This window comes from Siphateles boraxobius, unplaced genomic scaffold, assembly GCF_051911475.1.
Source record: "Siphateles boraxobius isolate OS27281-9 unplaced genomic scaffold, OSU_SipBor_1 20, whole genome shotgun sequence".
NCBI lineage: Eukaryota > Metazoa > Chordata > Actinopteri > Cypriniformes > Leuciscidae > Siphateles > Siphateles boraxobius.
In genome coordinates this window covers 4065935-4091808 of record NW_027508811.1, presented here as the reverse complement: position 1 = coordinate 4091808, position 25874 = coordinate 4065935, and the positions used below count along the sequence as shown (strand labels likewise).

Genomic DNA, 25874 nt, shown 5'->3' with positions numbered 1-25874 from the left:
AACACACACACACACTGCAAAAACACATACACACACCCGGAGCAGCGGGCAGCCTGTGAAGCGCCCGGGGAGCTCTTGGGGGTTAGGTGCCTTACTCAAGGACACCTCAGTCATTTCCTGCCGGTACTGGAATCGAACCAGCAACCTTTGGGTCACCAGTCCAACTCACCATCTATTAGGCCATGACCATCCTTCCATATGGTGAAAGGCTTACGTATAGCGGCCCATATAAAGAGCTGCTAATGAGGAATCTGTGTATATATATATATATATATATATATATATATATATATATATATATAACTATGCCTTGTACCTCCGGTTTGATGGTAATAATACAAACTCATTATGCAGGACATGATTGAGGTCAGAGACTATATTATTAGCCAGCCTTAAAGGGATAGTTCACCCAAAATATGAAAACTATCCCATAATTACTCACCCTCAAGCCATATGGGTGTATATGACTTTCTTCTTTCAGCCAAACACAATCAGAGTTATATTAAATATCCTGGCTCTTCCCAGTTTTATAATGGGATGAATAGTAACAAAAATTGTGAAGCCCCCCAAAAAAGCGCATCCATCCATCATAAACGTAATCCAGTGGGTTAATAAAGGACTTCTGAAGGAAAATATCCATAATTATAACTTTATAAACTGTAATTCAAAATCTCAGTTACCATTCACTCCCATTATAAAGCTGGGAAGAGCCCGGAGATTTTTTAAACATAACTTTGATTCTGTTCGGCTGAAAGAAGAAAGTCATATACACCAGTGAGTAAATTGTGGGATAATTTTTAATTTTGGTTGAACTAACCCGGTAACCTCAACAAATTGTTGTAATAAACTAAACCATATAACTTCTCAAAAGAGGCTGACCTACAATCCTTGAACACATTTTTATTTGACTAAACAATATTGTTTTTTTGCAATAGAACATAAACACAATAAACACACTGTACCTAACAATTAGTATTATTATTAGAATGTAAGTATAGTTAAAGACACCTAATATAAAGTGGGACCAGTCATTCTTATATTGTTAAATGTTCTGCTGAACACCCATTTTTGTAATGTAGGCACTGAAAACATCTCAAGGAAATAAATAAATAAATAAACATTTTTATTGGGGAAATATTTTTTTTACCCCAGTGTTTTTGTCCTCGGATTCTCTACGAAGATCTTGTTTCTACATGCATGAAGTGAAGCACATCTGTACTAGTCACTCCTCCTCCATCAGTAGGACGCTACTCCACCCTCTCCAGTGCGTTCATCTCACCGTCCGTTACTGTCCCACGAGTGGAGAGGATTTCAGCACCGGGACAGATCCACCACACATCCACCGCCGTCTCAGGCATCATGGCGACAGAGGTAGGAATCAATAATCATGTTAATTTGAGCTGCATGCGAGACGAACAGACAGGAGAGCGGGTCCGTTTCCTTCGTATCGTTTGTGTGAAGTTATTTTGACACCTGCTATGGGGTTGAATCACGACGCTCCTGTAAACGCTTTAGATGAGACACGTTCAAAAAAAATAATTAAGAAATGGAGACGTTATTTAAAGACTGATTTCGTCGACATGACAGTTTTCCATTGAAATCAGCCAAAAGTGAAGCATCATTATTTTGTGGTCAAAAGCAGAGGATCTACATAAGAAACAGTGAATGACACAGACGGACTGCTGTATTATTCAGCACCCTGGACAGAGACACAAACATACTGAATAACCCAACAGATGATAAAGTAAAAGTAGCCTATTTATTGTGCGGCTCTCTGGAATACTTGGTTCTGATTGGTCATTGCGCCATTCATATAGCCTATTCCCGATAAACTGTAACTGATTAACCCCTGAAACTGAATATTGATCAGGGAATCCTACGTTTCTACCTCCTGTCTCTCCAAGTAAGCTGATACAATTATGTTAACTCAAATAAGTATTTACCAAATAAATAGCCACGTAAAAATGGATAGAAAAATAAATAGTCAAGTGATACCGCGATCACGGGTTATTTTGCAACATTATGCATATTTAAACCATAATGCAACAACCATATGCCTTTTAACCATGTGTCAAATAGCCATATGTTATTAAAAAGCGCACACGTCGCTACTCACTTAATAATGTTAGGTTAAAAATAACCCAACGTGTTTTACTGTGAAGCCTACAGGTGAAAGCGCTGCAAGCTGCGATTGACTCTGATTGGTTGAACCGCTTTTGTTGTCTTGGCAAGGTTATATTTTAAAAATGCACAATCTGTGTATTTGAATTGCAGTTTTCCCTAATTGGGACACATCTAAAGTCAACGATTTTCTTTCATCAGTTTACCAACAGATGTTCGTGACTCAGATGCATACAAATGTAAATGAAATATGATTATGTTGCCTACATAGGGTTTACATTATTCATAAGCGTTAACCACGTTAATAGGCCAACGTGTAAAACAAAAAGTTGAGGAGACTTACAGCAGCTGACTAATCAGAATAGAGAACGCAACTATCATTGGTAATCATTCAAGCCAATCAGCTTCCAGGTTCAATTTAATGCGTCGTCAAGCTTGCCTGTGGACTGTGGAAGAAAAATGTTATATCGACGAAATCCCAATGAATGAATGATCTTCATCCATCATGCATTGGTGAGTTAGATGGAGTAGAACTTATTTCATGTGTACATTTTGCTTGATAGTGCTCATTTTATTTTGTTGATTTAGCCTACTGTATTGATCACTATTGCTGATTGGAGGATTATAACTCATTCATTATCAATACAATTTTAAGATATCATCATAATTGTAATACTAATTTATTTTTTAAAAAAGAGAATGCTGCACAATTTTATTGATTTTAATCAATAGTGTTTCACATATCAGCCTCCCTAAAAATTCCCTCTTTGACCACCAGCACCTGCACAGCAATACCCTGACAACCATCTGCAATAGTTTAGCTGTTTAGCATCATGGTGTTATGCATGGCTAAGCATCACTTATTCATAAATTAAAAATTTATTATTTTTTAATATGCAGAAGCATCCACATCTCTTTTCTCCTGTTTTATTGGCATACCTTCCAGATCAATTTTCTCTCTTTAAGAATAATGTCTGTATAGCTGCCCTTTATCCTTAATGTATAATCAACTCATATCCAAACTGCATAATAAATGGTTTATATTTAGGCATCTGTTTAAATTGCATGCACTTCCTGTTAACTCAGCCATCTTGTATACAGATTGATTCAAAAGGTAGGCAACTCCCTCCTGTGAGAATACACAATGAGATTCCGCAGTGTGTAATGTATTCAGGGACACAATTATTTCCCACAGCAACCTAGATTTACCTTTACTAGGTTATTAAAACTGATTGTTGACTCTCACCTAGCCAACATTCATTGGGGAAAAAAAAATATTTTTCGCTGTCACAAGAAGAGTTGTCATGCACTTGCTCTGGGCATCTTGCGGTCTTGTTGTCCTACATCAGGCTCTTTTTCATTGAAGCATATTGTAATGAGTCATTGGAATGTTCCAAGAATGCTCCGGGTGCCTTTCCTCCACTTCACTGGTCAGTTTAGCATTCAGTGAACTCTGAGGCGTCTTTAGATGGATCTGTAGTTGTTTCTTTGACAAGCACCTCAAATCAAGTCCAGTTAATCCTTAAAATAAATTATGCTGTTTTATGTTCTGGGGCTACTGTGACAACTTCTGTTTTTATGCAGAGCTGTCTTTAGAGGATTGCTTGCTATTTATCTATAGAAGAGACTCCAAAATGTTTTTACCCTTGTGCAGGGGCCACAACAAAATACTCCCAACATTGATTTGTTGCGTTTGGGCCTAGGGCCTGGTAGCAACACACACACACACACACACACACACACACACACACACACACACACACACACACACACACACACACACACACACATACACATACACATACACACACACACAGCGAGAGAGAGAGAGAGAGAGAGAGAGAGAGAGAGAGAGAGAGAGAGAGAGAGAGAGAGAGAGAGAGATACACCCACATTGCATTTTTAGAATTAAAAACATTTCTTAAAACTGTATTTATGAGTTGTTGGTTGTTGTTTTTTTGTCCCCATGGGGACAGCAAGGGAGTTATAATTTTAACTATGTAGAATATATTAATTTGCTTATTTCTTATAGGTTAGTCTTAACCCTATTAAGTCAGTCAAAAGTGCTGTTTGTTAATCGCCACATCAAGAAAAGGCACAGAATTGGTGACCTATGCACCAACCCAAAACAAAAGTTCAGATAGCAACCAAGAACTTTTGAGAGCGGGGCATGTAAATGTACTGGACTTGTATCAAACCGTGACTTGTGTGTACCGTTACACCCTAGTATATAATTTAGAAAAAGTGAAACATAACTACGGAAGTGTATTGCATTCACTTGATGAAAAAAAATCTACTCTGTTTTTCTGAATTAACGAGTTAATTATCTCAGAATTACGAGATCATTTTTCATGGAAAAAAGTTTTTGCTCTGTTTTTCTGAATTAACAAGTTAATTATCACAGAATTACAAGATCATTTTTCATGAAAAAAAAGTTCCCTTTCCTGCTTTTTCCTACGATCCTCAGAGGAGGGTCGTAGGAACTAAGCTGTTAGAGGTAGGCAAGATCTAAATAAAAAGAGGACTGTCGTCTTCTCTAATAAAGCTTAGACAAGAAGTCCTGTCGAAAAAATAAAAGGAGGGACGGTTTTGAGAAATCGTTTCTCCTCGGCTCCCACTGGGGTGCGACTCTCTGAGGAGGGTCGCAGCGCTGCCAGTTCAGGTGTTCCCTGCCGGTTCGCCGCTTCAGGGCGCCGAGGTGTCAGTTCTCTATGGGTCCTGCACATAATAGAAAAGGGTTACAGCGGTTCTCGTCCGCCCAGATTTCAGGGGGTCCACCCTACGGTAGTGGACTCACAGCAGGCTCTGGTTATGGAGCAGGAAGTGCTTACACTCAAACAGATTGTATCACAGATTCAGTCCGAGGACTGGTTTGTCACAATAGACTTGAAGGACGCGTACTTCCAAGTATCTATTCATCACAGGAAGTTCCTGAGGTTCGCTTTAAAAATGGGGCGAAGCATACCAGTATCGGGTTCTTCCATTTGGCCTAGGTTTATCACCCCGCACCTTTACAAAATGCGTGGATGCAGCTCTGGCTCCTTTGAGACTCCAGGGCATTCGCGTATTGTATTATAGCGCTGCCACTTCGGTTGTTCCCTGCCGGTTCGCCGCTTCAGGGCGCCGAGGTGTCAGCGTCCCCGTGCAATCCTCTGAGGAGGGTTGTAGAACGGTCAGTTCGGTTGTTCCCTGCCGGTTCGCCGCTTCAGGGCGCCGAAATTATTGTTCAATCAAATCCAGAGGCCAGTCTCGAGAGACTGGTTCCCTTATCGGAATTTCTGGCAGCGTGGAAACTTCTGCCAAATATTTCTCTATGGGTCCTGCACATAATAGAAAAGGGTTAAACGGAGTTGTGGAAACGGTGGGCTTGGCCTCTGAGGGGGCCCAGCTCATAGAATCCGGTCTCTCGACTGAGGTCGTTGAGACCGTCCTTCAATCCAGAGCTCCTTCCACGAGAAAACTATGTACATTGAAATGGAAACTGTTCTCTACATGGTGTGGAGAATATTTTTTAAATCTTGTTAACTGCCCGGTTGGTACAGTTCTCGATTTCCTCAAGACCGTTTCTCTGCTGGATTATCTCCCTCCACCTTAAAGGTGTTCGTAGCGGCTATATCTGCTTATCACCCATCTCGGGGCTTCTTCTCTTGGGAGAGATCTTCTTATTATTTGTTTTCTCCGTGGTACATTGAGGCTCAGGCCTGCACTGCAATCTAGAGCACCGGCTTGGGATTTGGCCATTGTACTTGAGGGTCTGGCCTTGGCTCCCTTCGAGCCCATCGAGGAGGTTTCAGAAAAATTCCTCACTCTAAAGATTATATTTCTCCTTGCTATTTCGTCTATCAAGAGAATTGGTGATTTACATGCTCTGTCGGTTGCTCCTTCATGTCTGGAATTTGCACCTAGTATGGTGAAAGCATTCCTCTACCCTAGACCGGGTTATATTCCTAAGGTCCCACTAAATGTTGGGGGCCCAATAGTGCGGGAGGCCTTTTATCCTCCTCCCTTTAATACCCCAGATCAGGAACAGCTTAACCTGTTATGTCCAGTCCGGGCTTTAGATGCCTACATTCACAGAGCTTCTCTGTGGCGTAAATCTGAGCAATTATTTGTTTGTTTTGGGTCACTCAAGAGAGGATGCCCTGCATCTAAACAGGTGATGAGTAAATGGATAGTCGAGGCTATTCATTGGCTTATGAAGCGGCGGGACAGCCTTCACCTATGGCTGTGCGGGCCCATTCTACTCGGAGTATGGCGGCCTCTATGGCCTTAATTTCGGGAGTTTCCCTTCTTGACGTGTGTAATGCGGCAGGATGGTCCTCTCCGCATACATTTGTCAGGTTTTATGACCTTGACCTCTCCACTCCTGGGGCGAGGTTGCTTGCTTCTTAGTGTGCGCAGGACTTCACACAGAACGGGCATTTGTCACTATGGCATAGTGGGTTTGGGGTTCCCATCACGTCTCCAACGCAGCTCGAGTACCCTTGAAAGGGAACGTCTCAGGTTACGTATGTAACCCTGGTTCCCTGATAGGGAACGAGACGCTGCGTTTGCCTGCCATACTTCCTGCATACCCTGATCGACTTGCTTCAGGTTTCTCAGAAGCTGTCGCGGTCTGATTTCAGGGCTGCTATATAGTTTCCTGGTCTATGACGTCACCTATGTCGTAGTGGGCTTCCATTGGACTGATTTTACACGTGCTTCACGACGTAATCACGCAGAGCGTTCCCATCGCGTCTCAAACGCAGCGTCTCGTTCCCTATCAGGGAACCAGGGTTACATACGTAACCTGAGATGTTTTTGCTCTGTTTTTCTAAATTAATGACTTAATTATCTCAAAATTATGAGATCATTTTTTCTTGAAATAAAATGTATTTGCTCTGGTTTTCTGAATTATTGAGTTAATTATCTCAGAATCATGAGATCATTTTTCATAAAAAAAAATATTTTGTTATTCCTGCCATGAGCTATATTTTAGCTACAACCCAATTCTCCTCAAAATAAGCTTTTATAATGTTTACTTCCATGCAATCCAGCTAAAATAGAGCTCAGGATTTTGAGGGATCTCATTAATTCAGAAAAACAGAGCAAAATATTTTTTTTATGAAAAATAATCTCATAATTCTAAGATAATTAACTCAATAATTCAGAAAAACAGAGCAAAAACATTTATTTTCAAGAAAAAATGATCTCATAAATTTGAGATAATTAAGTCATTAATTTAGAAAAACAGAGCAAAAACTTTTTTTTCATGAAAAATTATCTCGTAATTCTGAGATAATTAACTCGTTAATTCAGAAAAACAGAGTAGATTTTTTTTCCTCAAGTGAATGCAATACGCTTCCGTAAATAACACATTTACTTTTATTATTTTATTTATTCATTTTTTTATTTGAGCAATGAAATGAAGCTTATGTCTGAATTAGCAAACGTCTGGGGATAGTTTTATTCCCCAAGTATAGCTAAGTAAATCCACACAGATAGAAACACAGACGTCTCCGGTTACACACTTGCACCCTGCCAATCCCAATTAATTATACACAACTCAATGAACTATTATTACTTGTGTTTCTTGTTAACTGTGATCTCCAGAATAGCTTGAGTTAATTAGAAGTGAATGGACATGACAGAACAATATTGTAAAACAATGTTTCAGTAAAGCAGTAATATTGCTCATATTGAACTGAATTATTGAACCTAACCACGAAAATTATGCTGATCTGATCTTTTACAGTTATAAGACTAACTGAACGCTTGATGAAAAGATATTTGCATCTAGAAAAAAGGAGTGAGAGAGGGTGGACAAGCGAAGACATGAACTAGCACGACAGAGAGCAGTTCTACTGTGTAACAGCCCTTTTAAAGTGTCACAGCTAATGCAACCTGTAATTTGTTTCATGTGACCCTGAGGCCATGTGCACTCAGCATCTCTGGTAGCATTTAGAGAACAACATACTGCCCTTTCAAGAGCTGCTTTATTTTTTAAGGCATGGTAGCCATGCACTGTTTACTCTCAATGAATCGTATGAATCGTTCTTATGTTCTCCTTCTGTTCAGTCTCTGGTAGGTGGCAGATGTTTAGCGAAGGTGAGGAGGTCAGTTAAAAGTTGACAATCTGAATGTAACCTGCACAATTATGCAATAATAACATTTCTCAATGGTGCTTAGAATAAGAATACTTGACAAAAAATTGACTCTTTTCCAGATTATAGACTTTTAGCAGTCAGATACTTCATTTTGAACAGTATGTAGCTAGCTTCATAATATTAAATATATATGTTTTTGCCTTGAAAGTATGTACTTGTGCTGTCTTTCTTTAAAATGTATGCCATTTGGTTTGCTATTTTGTTTTCCACTGCAATGAGATTAAGATATTTTTATGTGTCCAATAATATTCTGTACTTAATGCTAAATACATTCAAAGCAATTCCAGTTAATTTTTTGCCTGAGTTGTTCAGCTGATTTTATGTGAAAATCTGTTTGGTATGACAACCATTCACATATAAACAAGCTTCAAAAGGCAGCCGCATTCGATTAAAAAGCAAATCTCTTGGGGAATGGGAAAGTCAGTTTATAATCTCCTGGTATTTAATTAACATGGATAACAGAATGTGCTTAAGATCAGAGTGTTTGATTATAAAGGCATCTGCGAAAGACAGCAAATGTTTATTGATCTGTTTGTGCATAAAGTACAAAAAAAAGTTGTTCCAAAGTAGTTTGGAACGTTGTTTTTCCAACCCTGTATGATTTTTTTTCTTCTGTTGAACACAAAAGAAGATATTTTGAAGAATGCCAGTAACCAAACACTTTCTGATCGCCACTGAATTCCATATTATAATTTTTTCTCCATACTATGGAAGTCAATGGGGCCCATCAACTGTTTGGTTACCGGCATACTTCAAAATATTTTTGGTGTTTAGCAGAAGAAAGAATTCATACAGATTTGGAACACCTTAAGGGCGAGTAAATTATGAAGGAATTTTCATTTTTGGGTGAACTATCCCTTTAAGTTTTTTTTTTATTTAGAATTTACATTATGAAAAAAACATTTACAATATTTGCTAGTTATACATTATATATATATATATATATATATATATATATATATATGTATAACACATATACATATTATGCTTATTGTTCAAAAGTTTTGGTTTGTAATTGTAATATTTTTAATATTTAATGTTAAAGTAAATATTACTACGATTTATAATACCTGTTTTCTATTTTAATATATTAAAAAATGTAATTTATTCCTGCGATGGCAAAGGTGAATTTTCAGCATCATTACTCCAGTCTTCAGTGTCACATGATCCTTCAGAAATCATTCTAATATGCTTACTCGTACTGACCACAAACTATTGAACAGTAAATGCACACATTGTAGAAAGATTTGTGGGACTTTATTTTTTTTTTTGGCATTGTGTTTTTCCCCAACCACATTTAATTAGCCATAACTGTCAAAAATCTATATAAAACCACACACCATATGTCACGAACTGCTCTGAGACACGAAGGTTGAGGATCCAAATGCAGTTTTATTTAAAGGGTAATCCACAATCGTAGTTGAAAACAGGAAAAGGACATTAACACCGGGTAGTTAGTCCAAGCAATAACAAACACAACAAGGCAGGGAACACGGGCAAAAGAGTAATCCACGGAACAGGCAAGGAATCCAAAATCCAAGAGACATGAATCCAGGGAGCATGCTCAGAGATGCAGTGTAACAACATACAAGACTTTGCAGGAAATGAATGAGTGTACATGGTTTAAATAGGCTGAGACTAACAAGGTAATGAGACACAGGATGCAATCAGGGATGATGATACTGGGCAGTGAGTTATGGGAATTGTAGTTTATGAGGGAATGACAATAGTCTGTTGTGGAGTGCCCTCTGGTGGCTCTCAAGGACACTCCAGCTGGTGACCGTTACTCCAGCTGGTGGCCGTTACACCATAGTCCATTTTCACCACCAATATATATATATATATATATATTTTTTTTTTTTTTTTTTTTGGTGTGTTTGCCAAAATGATTAAATTTGATAAATAATAAAAATATAAATACATAAAAGCATATTTTTTTTTTTCCATTTGTTCTGAAATATCATGAGATTCAATCCTCTAACACCTTAGACCAGGGAAGTCCAAACTCAGTCCTGGAGGGCCAATGTCCTGCAGAGTTTAGCTCCAACCCCAATTAAACACACCTGGACCATCAACTAATCAAGGTCTTATAGGCATACTAGAAACTTCCAGGCAGGTGTGTTGAGTCTGGCTAGAGCTAAACTCTGCAGGACAGCTGCCCTCCACGACTGAGTTTGGACACCCCTGCCTTAGACCATCTTTGTTTTCCTTTATTCCTGTTTTATGTACACAATCACATTTTGACAGGTTTCTTGTCTATGTAGATTACATAATGAACCTAAATGGCGACATACAGTATTACAGTACACTAGCGGTGAAGAGTTCATGGATTTTGGGCAGCTGGCCTGTGCATCAGTGAGTAACATGACATGATTGATATGTATTACATTTTATTTGAATGGTTTCAGTGCCTTTTATGTGCTGCTTAAAACTGAGCCCATACAATGTGAATTGCTCTTTCTCTCTATAATGAGACAAAATATTGCTAAACACCCAGCCCTGCAAGGCAGAAAAGAGTTTTTTTTTTGTCTCTCAGTCAATTGGAGTCCTTCACTTATGACATGTAGGCCTATAAACCAATATTAAACTGAAGCAAGTCTCTATTTTTGCTTCCTCTACGGTGTCTCTCAAGGTTTTTGAGAGGACATCAGCATTTCTCTTTCTCTGTGGGAAGAAACCCAGCGCTGGAAATGTTCTGCCTCTGTCACATCTGTTTAAAATCATCTTCTCCATTCACAAAGGAAGAGGAAATGCCCCGAGAGCCTATGAAGTCTTGAAGGTACACATCTTTCCTCCTAATATGCCTTTGCAGATCTGCTCAGCTACTTATGAAATACGTCTCCGTGTTGCCAGCATGCAGAATCAACCTTTGACCCCTCAGATGTTTCTGCTGGACAGGCCGTTCCATTAACATTCATCCTTTTCCTGAACTGATTAATTTTAATTGGCCGTGACCATCTCTCTGCGGAGGGTTATGATGGCCAATGATGCTAATGATCTCATTTCAGGAATGTCACTGTACCCTTGCTCACCTTTCAGACTTATTCACCAATTACTGCAGTGCTAACTTTGACAGTTCAGGACTTACAGAAACTGGATGGTTTCTCTTCCTCGCCTCAGCTTAAGCCCACTAACCACCAACAGTTCATTGACTGACTGTCTGATGCCAATTGGACACAAAAATAGCAATATCTGGCAGAAATTGACACTTCCAATCGGATTGGCTAAAAAATTGTGTGCTGTTATAGGCCCTATACAGAATAGTGCTGCACGATTAATTGTTAAAAGATAGCGGCCTTGATTCAAACACCCATGCAATCTTAAATGACAACAATTCGCCTATGTCTATTAAAACTTTCATGTATAGGTTTGAAACAGCTGTGCAAACAGTCTTTTCAACCACACAGAAGTGGCGCAGACAGGATTTTTAACGGGGGGGGGACCAAGATGTCAGCAAATGATTTAAACCCAATTCATTATTTTGCGTGATTTGGGCTTTAACTAGTGCTCAAGTAGTTACTTTGCGTAATTTGGGCTAATTTTTGCACTAAAAATTAGATTTGCACTAAAAAGCCATTGGGGGATTCTTATTTGAAATCATGGATAAACAACAATGAACAAGGTAAACAAAGGCCTACCTGATCACCACTAGCAATGCATGATTATCATCATTATTCCTGTTACAATAATCCAAATTATTGCAGAAGTACTGGAATAAAAGTTTATAGTTCAGATATAAACCATGATGTCTACGGTAGAGTAAATCACCTAATAAAGATTGTAGAAATGACATCGTTACACCAGTGGGTGGTGACAAATGACTGTCAAAAATGTATTTGTCATTGAATCATACTTTCAGTAGATTTGTTAAAAAATGCTGATTCAAGTATTTATGAGTGAGTCATTAGCCCTCTATCACACAGTAATCCAAGTAAATAACCGTAAAATTAGCTGATTTGCTGTCCACACATGATATCTTAACAGTAATTAATCAGTAAAGACTGCTTGTGTGAAAAGGGCTTTCGAATCATTCATTCATTCTTTTAAAAAAGTAGTTCAAATTATTTTAGTTTTTATAAATAGACTCCAGCAATTAACATTTTGTCAGAACCTCTAGTAAATTACATGTTATTTTGCTTAGTTGTCTATTTAGAATCGTGGGAGAATAGAAACAACAACAAAAAAAATGTGATTCTCAATTTATCCAGAATCATGCAGCTCTAAGCAATTGGTAACAAATTGGCAGAAATTTCCAAGTGAGTTAAGTTTTTTGAAATCTTTTCAAGGTGTTTTGTTTGAGCAGAGTTAGTTGCAAGTAAACAAGGTATCCACAAGCAGAATATATTCTGCCTTTAATATTGTCACCATTATGTTCAGTTATATTCAGTTCATAGACTTTTAGTTTGTTTTCATTCCTCACGTGTTTCCTTGTCTGTGTTTCCCGCCACTGATCAGTCACCATGGACACTAATCACATTCATCACAGCTGCTAATCTTTTAGTTAATCTCCACTGTGTATTTAAGTTCCTGCCTGTGTTCTGTGTAGTGTCTGGAATTGTTTGTGCGTTGCACGCTGTCTCAATTCAACAGATTGAATTTAGGCTTTTATTCACGTATAAACATTCATCAACTCAGTTCAACTTCAACTTAAATCAGTTGTGAGGTTAATTATCGTGTTATGCAGCACATTTGAGATTCAGTAATAACCAATGAGGTTCATTCTCATGTTATGCAGCACGTTTGAGCTTCAGCAAGAACCAATGAGGTTCATTCTCATGTTACGCAGCATGTTTGAGCTTCAGCAGCAACCAATGAGGTTCATTCTCATGTTACGCATGTCTCATGTTAATTCTCGTGTGTAACACAGTGAGGTTTGTTCTCGCGCTTCAAGCAAGTACGGTTGAGCTTCTGTTTATATGTGAATAAAAGCCTAAGTTCCCTTTCGTAGTCACTACAAGTTCCGTCGTTACGACGAATGGGCTTTCGCTTAGAAAGCCTATGAACTTCGAGTATTACAAAACGAGCCAATGGCAGGGGTCTGCGGTTTTTGCATAAGGTAACTCCGCCCCACCTCGTGGGTATATAAGGAAGTACACTGGCAACATGCAGATAAGGTTTTGCTTCGGAGCCAAGAGGTCCTCTTCACTCCTGCAGACTATTCTGTGATTATCTTCGAGAATCTTCTAGACGAGCAGCTTCCAGTCGGTGTTGGTGTGACGGCGTGTTCCAGCGAGTTTCACATTCCTGTCTGCTGATCTGTGCAGTGGTCTGCAACAGCGTGTGTGTTTCTCCCCGGGCGCTTCAGCACTTCTACGAGCTTTTCGCTCACAAAAAGACCTTGCACGTGGCACGTCTTTTTAAAGACGTTCTGCCCGTGTATTTCTGAGTGCGGTAGTCTGATAGATTCAGCTGATGGGCACGATTGCTGTTTGACATGTGTGGGCTTCGATCACGCTCAGACAGCGTTCGTGGATGCATCATGTTTGCACTGTGCGAAGCAATACGTTACTGGGCCGCCGCGAGTATCGGGCTTATGTGGAACCTTCCGCCATGTCCCGAGCACTCAGGGTTACTGATTGTTTTTTGGGGGAGGTGAATCCAATACCTTTCTACTCGGATGTGCATGAAGAGGTCATGAGATCATGGGAGTCTCCTTTGACTTTTCGCGACTGCTCAGTGGCCTCTTCCACCTTATCTGCCCTCGCAGAGGCCAAGGGTACACTGGGGTTCCCCCCGTGGAGTGTTCTGTGGTATCACATCTGTGTCCCCATAGCGCCTCCACCTGGCGGGGCGACCCTAAGCACCCGTTCAATGCCTGTAGGTTTTTTGTCTACTCTGGTGGCAAAGACCAATAGAGCTGCGGGGCAGGCTGCCGCCTCTCTGCATGCTATTGTCATCCTTCAGGGTGCTCAATGACATGCACGAGGGTAGAGCTGATTCAGGGCTCATTCTGATTCAGCTGCATGCCACCACCGACCTCGCTCTATGAGCGACAAAGGTGACAGCACGCTCCCTGGGTCAGGTGATGTCCACATACGTGGTCAGACATCTCTGGCTTAAACTGGTTGATATGCGCGAGGCTGAGCGAACCCGCTTCCTCAACTACCCCATATCCCAGGTTGGCCTCTTCGGTGGCGCGGTCGAGGACTCTGTCCAACAGTTCTTGGCCGCCCAGAAGCAGACTGAGGCTATCAAACATGTTCTGACCCCGCGGCCAGCTGCTGCCACCCAGCTGCCGGCTCAGACGCCTCAGTCCGCTTGCTGCCGATCGCACCCACCTGTGACTTCCGCCCCGTCCCGCCCAGCCTCAGCAGCAGCTTTCACCCGGGCCGCGCCGTGTAGGTGGTCGCAGGAAGGCTCCCCAGCCCGTACCAGTCACGCAGCCTGATGAAAGCCAGGCGATGCAGCGCTTCTGTTACGGGCAGCTCAGAGATGGGTCGCAGTTCTTTCGGGAATGTGGTTGCAGGGCCACTCCTTCCCCCGGTGGAGGGCCGGGGGAGAACCTCTCCTTCAGAGAACTGACATTCCCATCTGAACCCCAGAGGGCGCGGATTGCAGTGCGCGCTGCTAACGAGCCTCGTCACTCTCATCCCCCTCTGTCCCCAGACCCCTGACAGAGCAGGCCCCCGTGGAATGCTGGTCCTTCCCTGGCCTCCTCTGTTAGGATGCGGCATATGACCGTGCCCCCACATCGGGATGCTCTGCCTCCCACATCTGGGCCGGTCATTCCAACTAGCTCCACATCATGGGTACGTCTGTGGTTCACATGACCACAGTTTTGGGTGGTTCAGTTTTGGAGCTTTCCTATCTGTCCCGCTGGCTCACGAGAATCATCAGGCTCGGCTATGCGATTCAGTCTCACGGTCTCCTCCCCGCTTCCGTGGAATCCGCTATACCGTGATGGGTGGCAATGTCCCTGTCATGCGTGCAGAGGTCGTTACCCTACTGGCGAAGGGTACGATCGAGACCACCCCTCCGGCCGAAATGAAGTCCGACTTCTTCAGGCCCTGACTTCATTGTACCCAAGAAAACCTTCTTGAACCGATCCCTTCACAGACTTCCGTTCTATATGCTAACGGCCAAATGCATTTTCGAATGTGTGTGGCCACAGGATTTGTTTGCAGGGATCGACCTGAAGGACGCCTTCTACCATGTCTCCATTCTTCCTCAACACAGACCGTTTCTACGGTTTGTTTTCGAGGGGCAGGCATACAAGTATGCGGTTCTCCAATTCGGGCTAGCCCTGTCTCCTCGCGTCTTCACGAAGGTTGTTAAGGCAGCCCTTGTGCCGCTACGGCGACACTGGGTTTGCATCCTGAACTATCTCGACGACTGGCTGATCCTAGCTCACTCTCGAGGCCAGGTTTGCGAACACAGGGATCTAGTGTTCCGGCACCTAGCTCGTCTGAGCCTTCGGGTCAACTGGGAGAAGAGCGAACTTTGCCCCGTGCAGAGGATCTCTTTTCTCGGCATGGATATAGATTCGGTCGCCATGTGCACGCAGATTACGAGCGAGTGTGCACGCGCAGTCACTGCTGACTTGCCTTAGACAGTTCAAGGGCAAGAGTGCGGTTCCAGTGAAATGATATCAGAGGCTCCTGGGGCATATGGCATCCGCAGCAACGCCGCTCGGATTGCTTCATGTGGGACCGCTTCAGCTCTGGCTTCGCGATCGAGTCCCGAGGTGGGCATGGCCCACCATTTACTCCGACCTGCCATCAGACCTTCACCCCGTGGAGGAACCTCAGCTTTCTACGGGCCGGAGTGCGTCTCGCTCTGCACCAATTCCATGCATTGCTCAAGAACCAGCACGTACTACGCTGATCAGACAATACCGCGACAGTAGCGTACATCAACCGACAAGTTGGTCTACACTCCCGCCGTAAGTCGCAACTCGCCCGCCACCTCTTCCTATGGAGTCAGAAGCATCTGAGGTCGCTTCGGGCCATTTATTCCGGGATCCCTGAATTGTGCAGCCGACGAGCTCTCACAGTTTCAGCCTCATTGTACCTCAAAGAACTCATCAATAGGCATAACCTAACCCGACATCTCCGTTCCTCTGACAGCCACAAACTCCAGGTCCCCAAGTCCAAACTCTGCACTATGGGAGATAGGGCCTTCCAGGTGGTTGCGCCCCGACTGTGGAATGCCCTCCCTAACCAACTGAGGGCGCCACAGTCTATAGAGGTTTTTAAAAATAAATTAAAGACCTATTTAATTTGATTAACAGACCCTGTGCAAGATTAGGGAGGATGAGAAGCAGATCATTGGTTGCGCCTCATTTGCCCACCCGGACCTGGTGTCCAAAGTTGTACTCCTCGCGACAGCACCTCCCTGGCCAATTCCTCTGAGGAAGGACCTTCTTTCTCAGAGAAGGGGCACTCTACGGCACCCTCGTCCCGATCTTTGGAACCTCCATGTGTGGCTCCTGGACGCGAAGAGGCAGGGTTGAGTACCCTACCACCAGTGGTGGTGGCAACCATCTCTTACTCTTGAGTGTCGTCCACGCGACATACCTATGAGTTGAAGTGGAATTTGGGCCGGCCTATTCTCACGTGATCCTGAGACCCCGGCCTGGATATGTGCCCAAGGTTCTCACCTCTCCCTTTCGAGATCAGGTGGTGAACCTGCAAGCGCTGCCCCTGGAGGAGGGAGACCCAGCCTTGGCACTGCTCTGTCCCCTCCGTGCCTACGTAGACAGAACGCAGTGTTTCAGGACCTCAGACCAGCTCTTTGTCTGTTATGGTGGGAAGCTGAAGGGAAAGGCTCTCTCCAAGCAAAGGTTGTCTTACTGGATAGTGGATGCCATTGCTTTGGCGTACCAGCAGCAAGGTCGACCGTGCCCTTTTGGTGTGAAGGCTCACTCCACCCGGAGTGTGGCTTCTTCTTGGGCTCTAGTCTAAGGCGCCTCGCTAACAGACATCTGCAGGGCTGCAGACTGGGCAACACCTAACACATTTATGAGATTCTACAATCTCCGAGTGGAGCCAGTATCCTCTCGTGTACTCGCTTCAACTAGCCGGTAACTGGATCTGCTCAGGTGTATTTACTTGCTCGCCATTCCACTCCTCGGACTGGATACGTGCGATATTTTCTCAGGTGAGTTTCCACGAGAAGCCCTGAGTTCCTCCAGAACTGTTGACGTCAACGCCAGAGTCTTTGCGTGTGGCAGCTTTGGCATTGGCTAGGTTCCTCCATGTGCATGGTTCCGCACTGGCGACACCAACATGTGAATTTCCACTGTAAGCCTCTCTGAGCATGTGTATTTCCGTCTCCCTGCCACTTCCGCTGTACCGCTGGAAACGCCTGAGTTCAGTCTCGGCTTCTCAGCAAGTAACATATCTGCATGTTGCCAGCGTACTTCCTTAAATACCCACGAGGTGGGGCGGAGTTGCGCTATGCAAAATCCGCAGACCCATGGCATTTCTTTGCCATTGGCTCGTTTTGTAAAACTCAAAGTTGATAGGCTTTCTAAGCGAAACCCCATTCGTCGTCACGACAGAATGTCTCCATTCCCTACTCAGGGAACGAGGGTTACATACGTAACAGAGACGTTCAATCTGTTTATCATATTAAGCGATTGTGTCCCTTCAGAAAATTTGGTCTAAACCGTTCAATTCACAAGGATCAGTTTTACGATCTCTTTATGAACTTTTTGAAGCATCAAAGTAGTAGTTGCTTAGCTGTCAATTGAGGGACAGAACTGGCTCAGATTTTATTATCAATATCTTCATTTGTGTACCGAAGATGAATGAAAGTCTTACAGGTTTGGAATAACTTGAGGGTGAGTAAATGATGATTTAAATTTTTGGGTGAACTATCCTTTTAAAGGGATAGTTCACCCAAAAGTGAAAATTCTGTCATAATTTGCTTGCTCACTCACCCTTATGTTGTTCCAAACCTGTATGAGTTTCTTTCTTCTGTTGAACACAAAATAAGTTATTTACTGGGATATTCAGTGGGAAGTCATTGGGTGCCATCAACTGTCTGTTTACCAACATTCTTCAAAATATATTCTTTTTAGTTTTTTCAAAATTCTTTTGACTTGACGTCATCTTTTCGATTTTCTTCGGAATGACATAAGGGTGAGTAAATGATGACAGAATTTACATTTTTCGATGTACATTTCTGTCCTTTTAAGATGAACTCAAATGGCACATATAACAAACCCAAATGTGATTGGTCACTTTTCATGTTGGTCAGACAGAACATCCGATCTTGACCAGAATAAGCTGTAAATTGTACAATACTTAGCAGTCAAAAGTCTAACTATGAAACATCACTGCTTATAACTTTTAGATGACAGTTTAGATGACCTCCCAAGTGTGAATAATTGATCATGTCTTCTGGGAGATATCCAACTGTAGATACTCATGTGGACAGATAGGCCACTTGCTTGTGGTAATGCTAACAGCTGCTGTGGGATTTCAGACAGCAGAACAGCTATTATGAGCGTCTTCAACCTGATTCTCCCTGAGCGATGCCTCCGTGGAGGAGTGCAGGGATAATTAGGCTGGTCTCATTTGGCATGAACTAAAAGGCTTTGTGTGTCGTGGCAACAATGAAGACTAATTATCATTAACATCCATCCTTATGAAGCTTTGGTTGCTAATTCTGACTTTCTTTTTATATTTTCCAGTGGGCAGGCATTGTGTAGTCATAATGACAACATGTAGTTCAATTTATTGCTATATGCATGAAATATTGCCCAGAGGTTGCTTTTAGAGCTGAATGTTCTTCAGGTTTCACACTCTAATTACCAATGAATTTGCATGGCTTTTGCAGTATTTAGTGATAACAGGATAAGGTTTTACTTGCAAATAGCAATTTTATACCTGATACAATATTTTTGAGATTGACATAACTACATGTAGGCATAACTACATGTATACCCAGTAACTAAGTCATTAACAAAATAAAAAAAAGTCATTCGAAAAATAATCGAAGCCGAAATTCAGAGCCTATAACCGACGTAATTTTACCATGTCGGTTATTTCGTTTTTTTAATCCTATTTATATTTCCGTCCACTGTGTGTTAATGTACTTTCCCCTTAAATCATATTACCGCATGTGTAGTCACCTAACTCCGCCCCTTCCAGTCTGCGACATTGAAGCAACATGAGCACCTTACAAACAGAACAAACACCTTCTGTGTGAACGCAAACACGACCCGGGATAGATGCCAGGTTGGGGACATAGTATCATTGCCGTGTTCAGTCCCGGAAGGCGCGCTGTGTGAACAAAAGCCGTAATGAATGCCGTGTCGTAATGATGGCGCTAGGGTCACGTCTAGCAATCGGCAAAGCAAAATGTTGTACATGCCATTTACCAACAAGTGATGGGTAACTCGCAAAGCACAATGTTCCTTCCCATTTCCCCAGCACGATACCACAGAACGGCATAAAATAAGAGGGTTGAGAAGTAAGAGGCGGGGCACCAGTTAAAACATTTCAAAGTTAAAGTTCACGCAAACAGGTATTAATAGACAAGTTTTAGTCAAATATTGATTGTTTAGGCTATAGTTGAATTGGTAACGCAATTATATTTGGAACATTAGAATATAGCATTCCAATAAAGAATCCAACAATGGTATTCATTCTTATGTTATATCTTAATAAAATAGGCCTATCGAATTTCTAATATCTTTAAGTTCATACTGATACAGTTTGAGAACCACCTAAAATGTCTACCACATGCTGAAATAGTGATGATAATCCCTGGTGTGGTGTGCACATTCAGACTGCAAAGAAAATCATCAACAGCTTGATATTTTACTCTGTAGATAGATGTGCGGATCATTTTAAACGTCACCCGAATCGGCTGCTTCTGATTAATAATACACCCACCCGCAACATAATTTTCTCTGATTCATATGTCCGCACCCGATCGCCAAAGAGCGTTTGCTGAGCGTCCCCATTAACTGCTCAACTGCGGCTGTCAGTTTACCACCAGTAGCCTACCACAATCGCAAGTTCTTTATTATTTTATTATAGGCTACATAGCCTACATTTATAAGCAAAACTTTTTTAAGACGCTTATTTGACTGTCAATAGGCTATAGTTTTAATAACTGTGATTTGTGTCCGTGCTTTTCTGGTCCATGTAGACTAGTAGGCTACTGAAAGTTATCAGACATAAAGTTATACAAAAATCACATATTTTTTATAAAGTTTTTGTCTTTTCCTTACTCAAGAGTTGCTCTCAGATCCATTGAAGACTCCTACGTAGAAGCTTTAAAAATACGAAACATTTGCAGTAGGCTACACATTGCATATGGTAGGCATATAGTGGTTAATGGTGCAGAATGTAGTAGGATAAACTATTGTCCATTTAAAATGTATTTTATATGTAATGTTATGTTATTTTACAAGTTCTTTAAATCTGATAAAAAGGCGAATATACATTTACAAACATATGCAAACGTAACTATTGTAAATGTCTAGGTCAAATAATACATATATATCCTTATTTAAGAAATAATGCAGTCCAAGGGCTGTAAGGTCATAATAGGCTTATATTATTTACATTTATAATTATAGATTATTTCAGTCAAATGCTTTACCAAAGTATTGGCGTAAAACGACAGTAGCGTACTGGCGCTATCCCACGTCAAATGGATATGTGACGCAAGCGGTTATCATTGCTTAAATTGGCCCCGCGCTGCGCGTGCGCACTCTCACGTCTTCAACAACACGAGCGCTGTCTTGCTCTCTCCTGCTCTCTCCCTCGCGCATATTAATCAAAATCAATTGAAACGATAGTAAACATGGTTTACATGGGGATAGGTTTCACATTGAGCATTTGGAGTTTTTTTTCAGTTTGTGCTAAAAAGAACCATTGCCTTATCTTCTCTGAAAAGCGTTCCGCCCATTCAGATGACATAAACCACATTTCAATAAACGAAAAAAACCTATCCAGTGATGAAATGTTTTCTGTATTGACACAAATCTTGTGCGATGTCCTAAACGTCCACTAATGACACATCCGATATGCAAACAAATGACTCCTTTGAACCATTCACTTTAATGAATGGTTAAAACAACTGATCTGTCCAATACTGAACTCACCAGACGTCTGAATCGGTTTATAAAAAATCGGTAACACTTACATAAGTTAACAATTAAATAAACTGCAATTTCAATATTTAGGCTAGAGTCTGCAGGCTTACTATAAGTGTTGTAGCAATTAATTAAGCGCATTTAGTTTAATATTTGTTAAAATATTATAATGTTATTTGTTTTCCATCTGCTGATTATGAAAATTGAATAGAGTAAGATGCGCAATATATCGGGAGACATGATGGGCCAGACATGATTTTGACCACTTCATTAAGTTTTGTTTTGTAGAAAGCCTTTCTTTAAAGTGAATTTCGTTTTGTATAAATTGTATCTTAATTCTAATCAATTTTTCATCGACCAATTGCCTGGATATAATAAATAAGAAGCAAACATTAGCAGCCAATATAATCATGACATGGCATTGCTCATGAAATGGAGCACTATAGAAAGCTTGAAATGTCTTTTAAACGAAACAATTCAAAACGAAAAGAAATAGGCTACTCTCTGATTATGTAATCCATTATGTGCATTTCTCTGTATAGGTGCGTTGGCGATCGTCAACTTCATCTGTTCAGCGACACTGACACAGAAAACACTAGTTTATTTTTAAAAAATCAATGTACGCCGGATTTACAAATGCACATCTTGATTGTTCCATGCACACATATTATGTCGAAACAATGAGATATTATGTTGAAAAAACATTATAAATAATAATAATAAATCCTTAAGAATATTTGATTGCATGCTGTATGTTGTGCCTGTTCAATTTAATATAATTAAAACTTTAATTGTGATCATTAAAATAAATTAAAATAATTGCATAAAATAACTAAATCATAAATCAGATGCATGTACAATAACCTTACGATCCAGCAATCGATTTAAATAGTACACTGGGTTTAATTTTGTTTAATGAGATCTACTCCAATATGTTGTTTTTTCACTGATCACAGCGGCAACGAACACTTTGATCACTTGATTTAAATAAAAAAACACATTTCCACGCTAGATTGCTTCTTATTTAACAAACGAACTAAACGAATGCTTTGCTAGTTAACTGGAGATGTTTTTATTTATTTGTATTGGTACATCCATGCCGTGAGATGTTACAAAAGTGGTGGGGACATTATCGACCCTGGCAAAAAGTGGACGGGACATGGTCCACCCGCAAATTACGCCTGTGACTTAAGCCCCCGAACGAATACGTGGAACCCAGCAAACACGAACGTTGTCACAACGTTTTAACAACATGACCAAAAGGTTGCTATAACTACGTTGTGTGGTGAAGTTTGTTACAGCGTTGTCACAATGTTGACATTGAACCACCGTCCAGGGGCCTGTTCTTCGTACGTCGCTAACTCAGTTAGCTGGATTTGATTGTTGGCGATTTGGCATGATCTTGGATTGTTTGGTTCTTCGACGCTCATTCTGGACTTGCTGTCATAGCAACAGGTGCGCCAGCTTGAACCTGCTCGCGAGCAGGCTTATTTCATGTTAACAGGATTAGATCGCAGCTTTTTAAGCGGAGCTGATACGGGAAGTCTTTTAGCGCAGCGCGATAGTGTATTTTTGAGAGATATCATTTTTCTCATGACTCGTGAGGATGTCGTTTACATCATTAATTTGTTGGAAACGCATAAATGTTCGATTCGTCGGAGTCGGGCTTTAATAACAGTGCAGGCAAGTTACTATTGCGATTCTTATCCAGATTAGTATTATATCAAATTTTAAAAAGGCAGTTGACTGACTAAAATCTCTTAGATGGTGTGTGACTATGTTCCATATCACAAATATGGCCAGGATCTGTGCATGACTCAAGAATTTTCAGAGATTTATGCACATTATTTGAACGTGGTAAGGAAAAATATAAATATCAAGCTCACTGTATTACATACACGTATGCTTATCCTAACAGAACTGAATTTTTCCATTAAACAGGTGATTTACAACAGGATCCTGCTTGGAGACAGGTGTTTTATGACCCCATTCCCTGACCCAAACCCCAGACCAGTTACAATGCAGCTCTAGCCAGGACAAGGGCACACAATGAAGTGAACTTCAGCCAACTAAAGTATCTGAAAAGTCTGAGGGTTGCACCTGACAGGGCCTGTGACGTTGCATGGGCCATATTACACAACATTGCACCATCAGAAAAAATATAAAACATTTCATTAAATGTTTAATAAAAGACAAGACAAATATGCTTAGTTCCTTGATTTTTATTTTTATTGTTCTTTGTAAAGAAAAGCCAGTGATCAAGTCATCTTTTGCCTGCAAATAATATATACTGTACTCTGTGTGAAATATATTAGCACTTACTCTGAAGTTCCTATGAAGCAACTCTATCTCTAGTGCCAGTTTTTTTTTCTTTAAGTTGTCAAGTATTTTCAAAATACTCTGTTTTCTAGGGGTAGGGGTAAACCTGTCAACACATGGCTTATGCATCAAAAATGAAAAGGAAAAGTACAACACTGCCCACCTCTTCATCACTGCTTTGTGCAGACTCTTCTGTAGATGTGGACTCCTGCAACTCATATTAGAAATAATAGTTACTCAAGTGTAAATTAAGTAAAGTTATTTATGCACTTAAAGATACCTCAGAGGGTTTCTTTACTGTCCTGTGCATTGGGGGAAAAATGGGCGGTACCACTTTATTTTGATGGTCCCTTTTGAACTTTCTGTTGACTATAAGTAACTTTGCAACTACATGTCAACTAACTCTCATTAGAGTATTAGTAGACTGTCTGCTTAATATCTGCTAACTCTTTATTGTGATGCTCCTCCAACAGACATTCTACTGACTATAAGTAGCTTTGCAACTACATGTCAACTTATTCTATCCCTAACCCTACCAGTCTACTAATACTCTACTAATACTCTAGTGAGAGTTAGTAGAGATGTAGGTGCAACGTTACTTATAGTCAACTGAATGTGTTAAAGGGACCATCCAAATAAAGTGAAACCAAATGGGCATTACAAAGTGTTCTAGCTACTTTCTTCCCTTTTGATGTAACATTAGAAAAAGTCCACTTACTGCACATGCTTCAGCCACTTGCTTGGGAACACATAAAAGTGTTGGTGTATTGTTTAATACTGCACAAAAGAGGAAAACACAATTTCATTACTATGAAGTACACTGGGGGGAAATGTGATCAATAACTCATGGCAACATATTTTTTTTTTAAATTAACTATGTAGTTTCACAGTCACACATGTAGACTTTCACAAGTCAAAGCAATTCGTTGCTACTCAAGGTTTAACAGCTGATATGACTGGACAGCCATTTGGATTATAGGCCTACTTAATTTAATGCAGCAACAAATTATTTTACAGTGTACTAGGATCATTTAAAGTTAATTTACCAGCAGTGAAGGTGTTCTGCTCCTGGCCTCTGGCTGTGGGTCTGAGGAAGAGCTGAACCCAGGGATGCCCTCCACAAGGTTCACACTGAACCCAAGGGCCAGCTCTTCTGCCTGGGTATAATGTGGGGGTGCAGGACCACCACCTGTTTGTTTTTCTTTTCTTTTTTTTTTCTCAGCCTTTTTCTTGGTTGCTTTTATAAACAGGCAAACATTTATTAACAGTGCCTTTTTAAAAGAGATTAGTTAGTACAAATTACTATTATGTAGAATATTCTAGTACTTCGCTTTTACTTGTTCCCATGTTCTAGTAGTGGATGGTGACTCTGACATTACAATGAACAAAGTTATTAATTATTTAGAAATTATTAAAATATACAAATATATACTGTAATAAGTGATAAAAACATCTAACTGCAAACTTAATTTGTCTGCTACGTTTTGCCAGCCCTCTCTCTTGGCTTTTGCACACTTTGAGGTGTTCCCTGGCGTTTTAATTAAGTTTTCAAATTCTGCATATCCTTCAAGCAATAACTCTTGCTCTTCTGTGGAGAAACACTGAGCACGCTCTTTGGCCACGGTGAGCAGCCAATAGCAGCGTTGCTGATCAATGTTTCTACTATCGATACATATCGCCTTTTAACCCAGCGCATGAACGCGCAACTATCTCAGATAACTCAATCCAGCGATACTAATCATAACCGGCAGGAGTGTTCCAAGAACCTAATTAGCCGGATCATGATGAGCACGATGCTATTATCTTGGATGTCTCGTTTGATCTCGGATGTTTTAAGCAACGTACGAAGAACGGGACCCAGGGCCGTTGCTTAAGGTTGTGCCTATGGTGTCTGGACAACCACTGGCCAATTATGTAGCCTACTCGTCACTGCCCTGACACGCGAAAATCAGCCTTTTAAATTTCAACCAATCGCTGGGCCGTCTCATTCATCATCAAGCAATGATAGGCTACGTGAGAATTGCGTTTAATTTACCTCAGCTAAATAAGATACGGAAATTATACAAACACAACCTACAACTTCCTTGTCTATTGTGACATTTATTTAAACATTCTCTGGTCAGGTATGACAAATATTTAACTTTATGCCTAGCGTTATAGGCTAAGCCATAATGAAGCCAAAATGACTTTAATGATGAGTAATTGATGCCTTGAACAGGCAACGACTTAAG

At 40.9% G+C, this 25874-nt stretch overlaps 1 protein-coding gene across 3 annotated transcripts in view; it reads left to right on the top strand.

The window, feature by feature from the left end:
• Positions 1 to 1185: 1185 nt before the first annotated feature.
• Positions 1186 to 25874, top strand: part of golga7bb (golgin A7 family, member Bb) — a 79373-nt gene continuing 54684 nt past the window's right edge. Inside the window, exons 1-2 of one of the 3 annotated variants that reach the window (XM_077236414.1) lie at positions 1301 to 1371; positions 10900 to 11046. In XM_077236414.1, coding sequence (XP_077092529.1) covers positions 1360 to 1371; positions 10900 to 11046 — 159 coding nt within the window. In that variant the 5' untranslated portion in view covers positions 1301 to 1359. Of the gene's footprint in view, positions 1372 to 10520; positions 10623 to 10899; positions 11047 to 25874 lie in introns of those variants that run through there. The other 2 variants (XM_077236413.1, XM_077236415.1) reach the window with 2 other exon arrangements.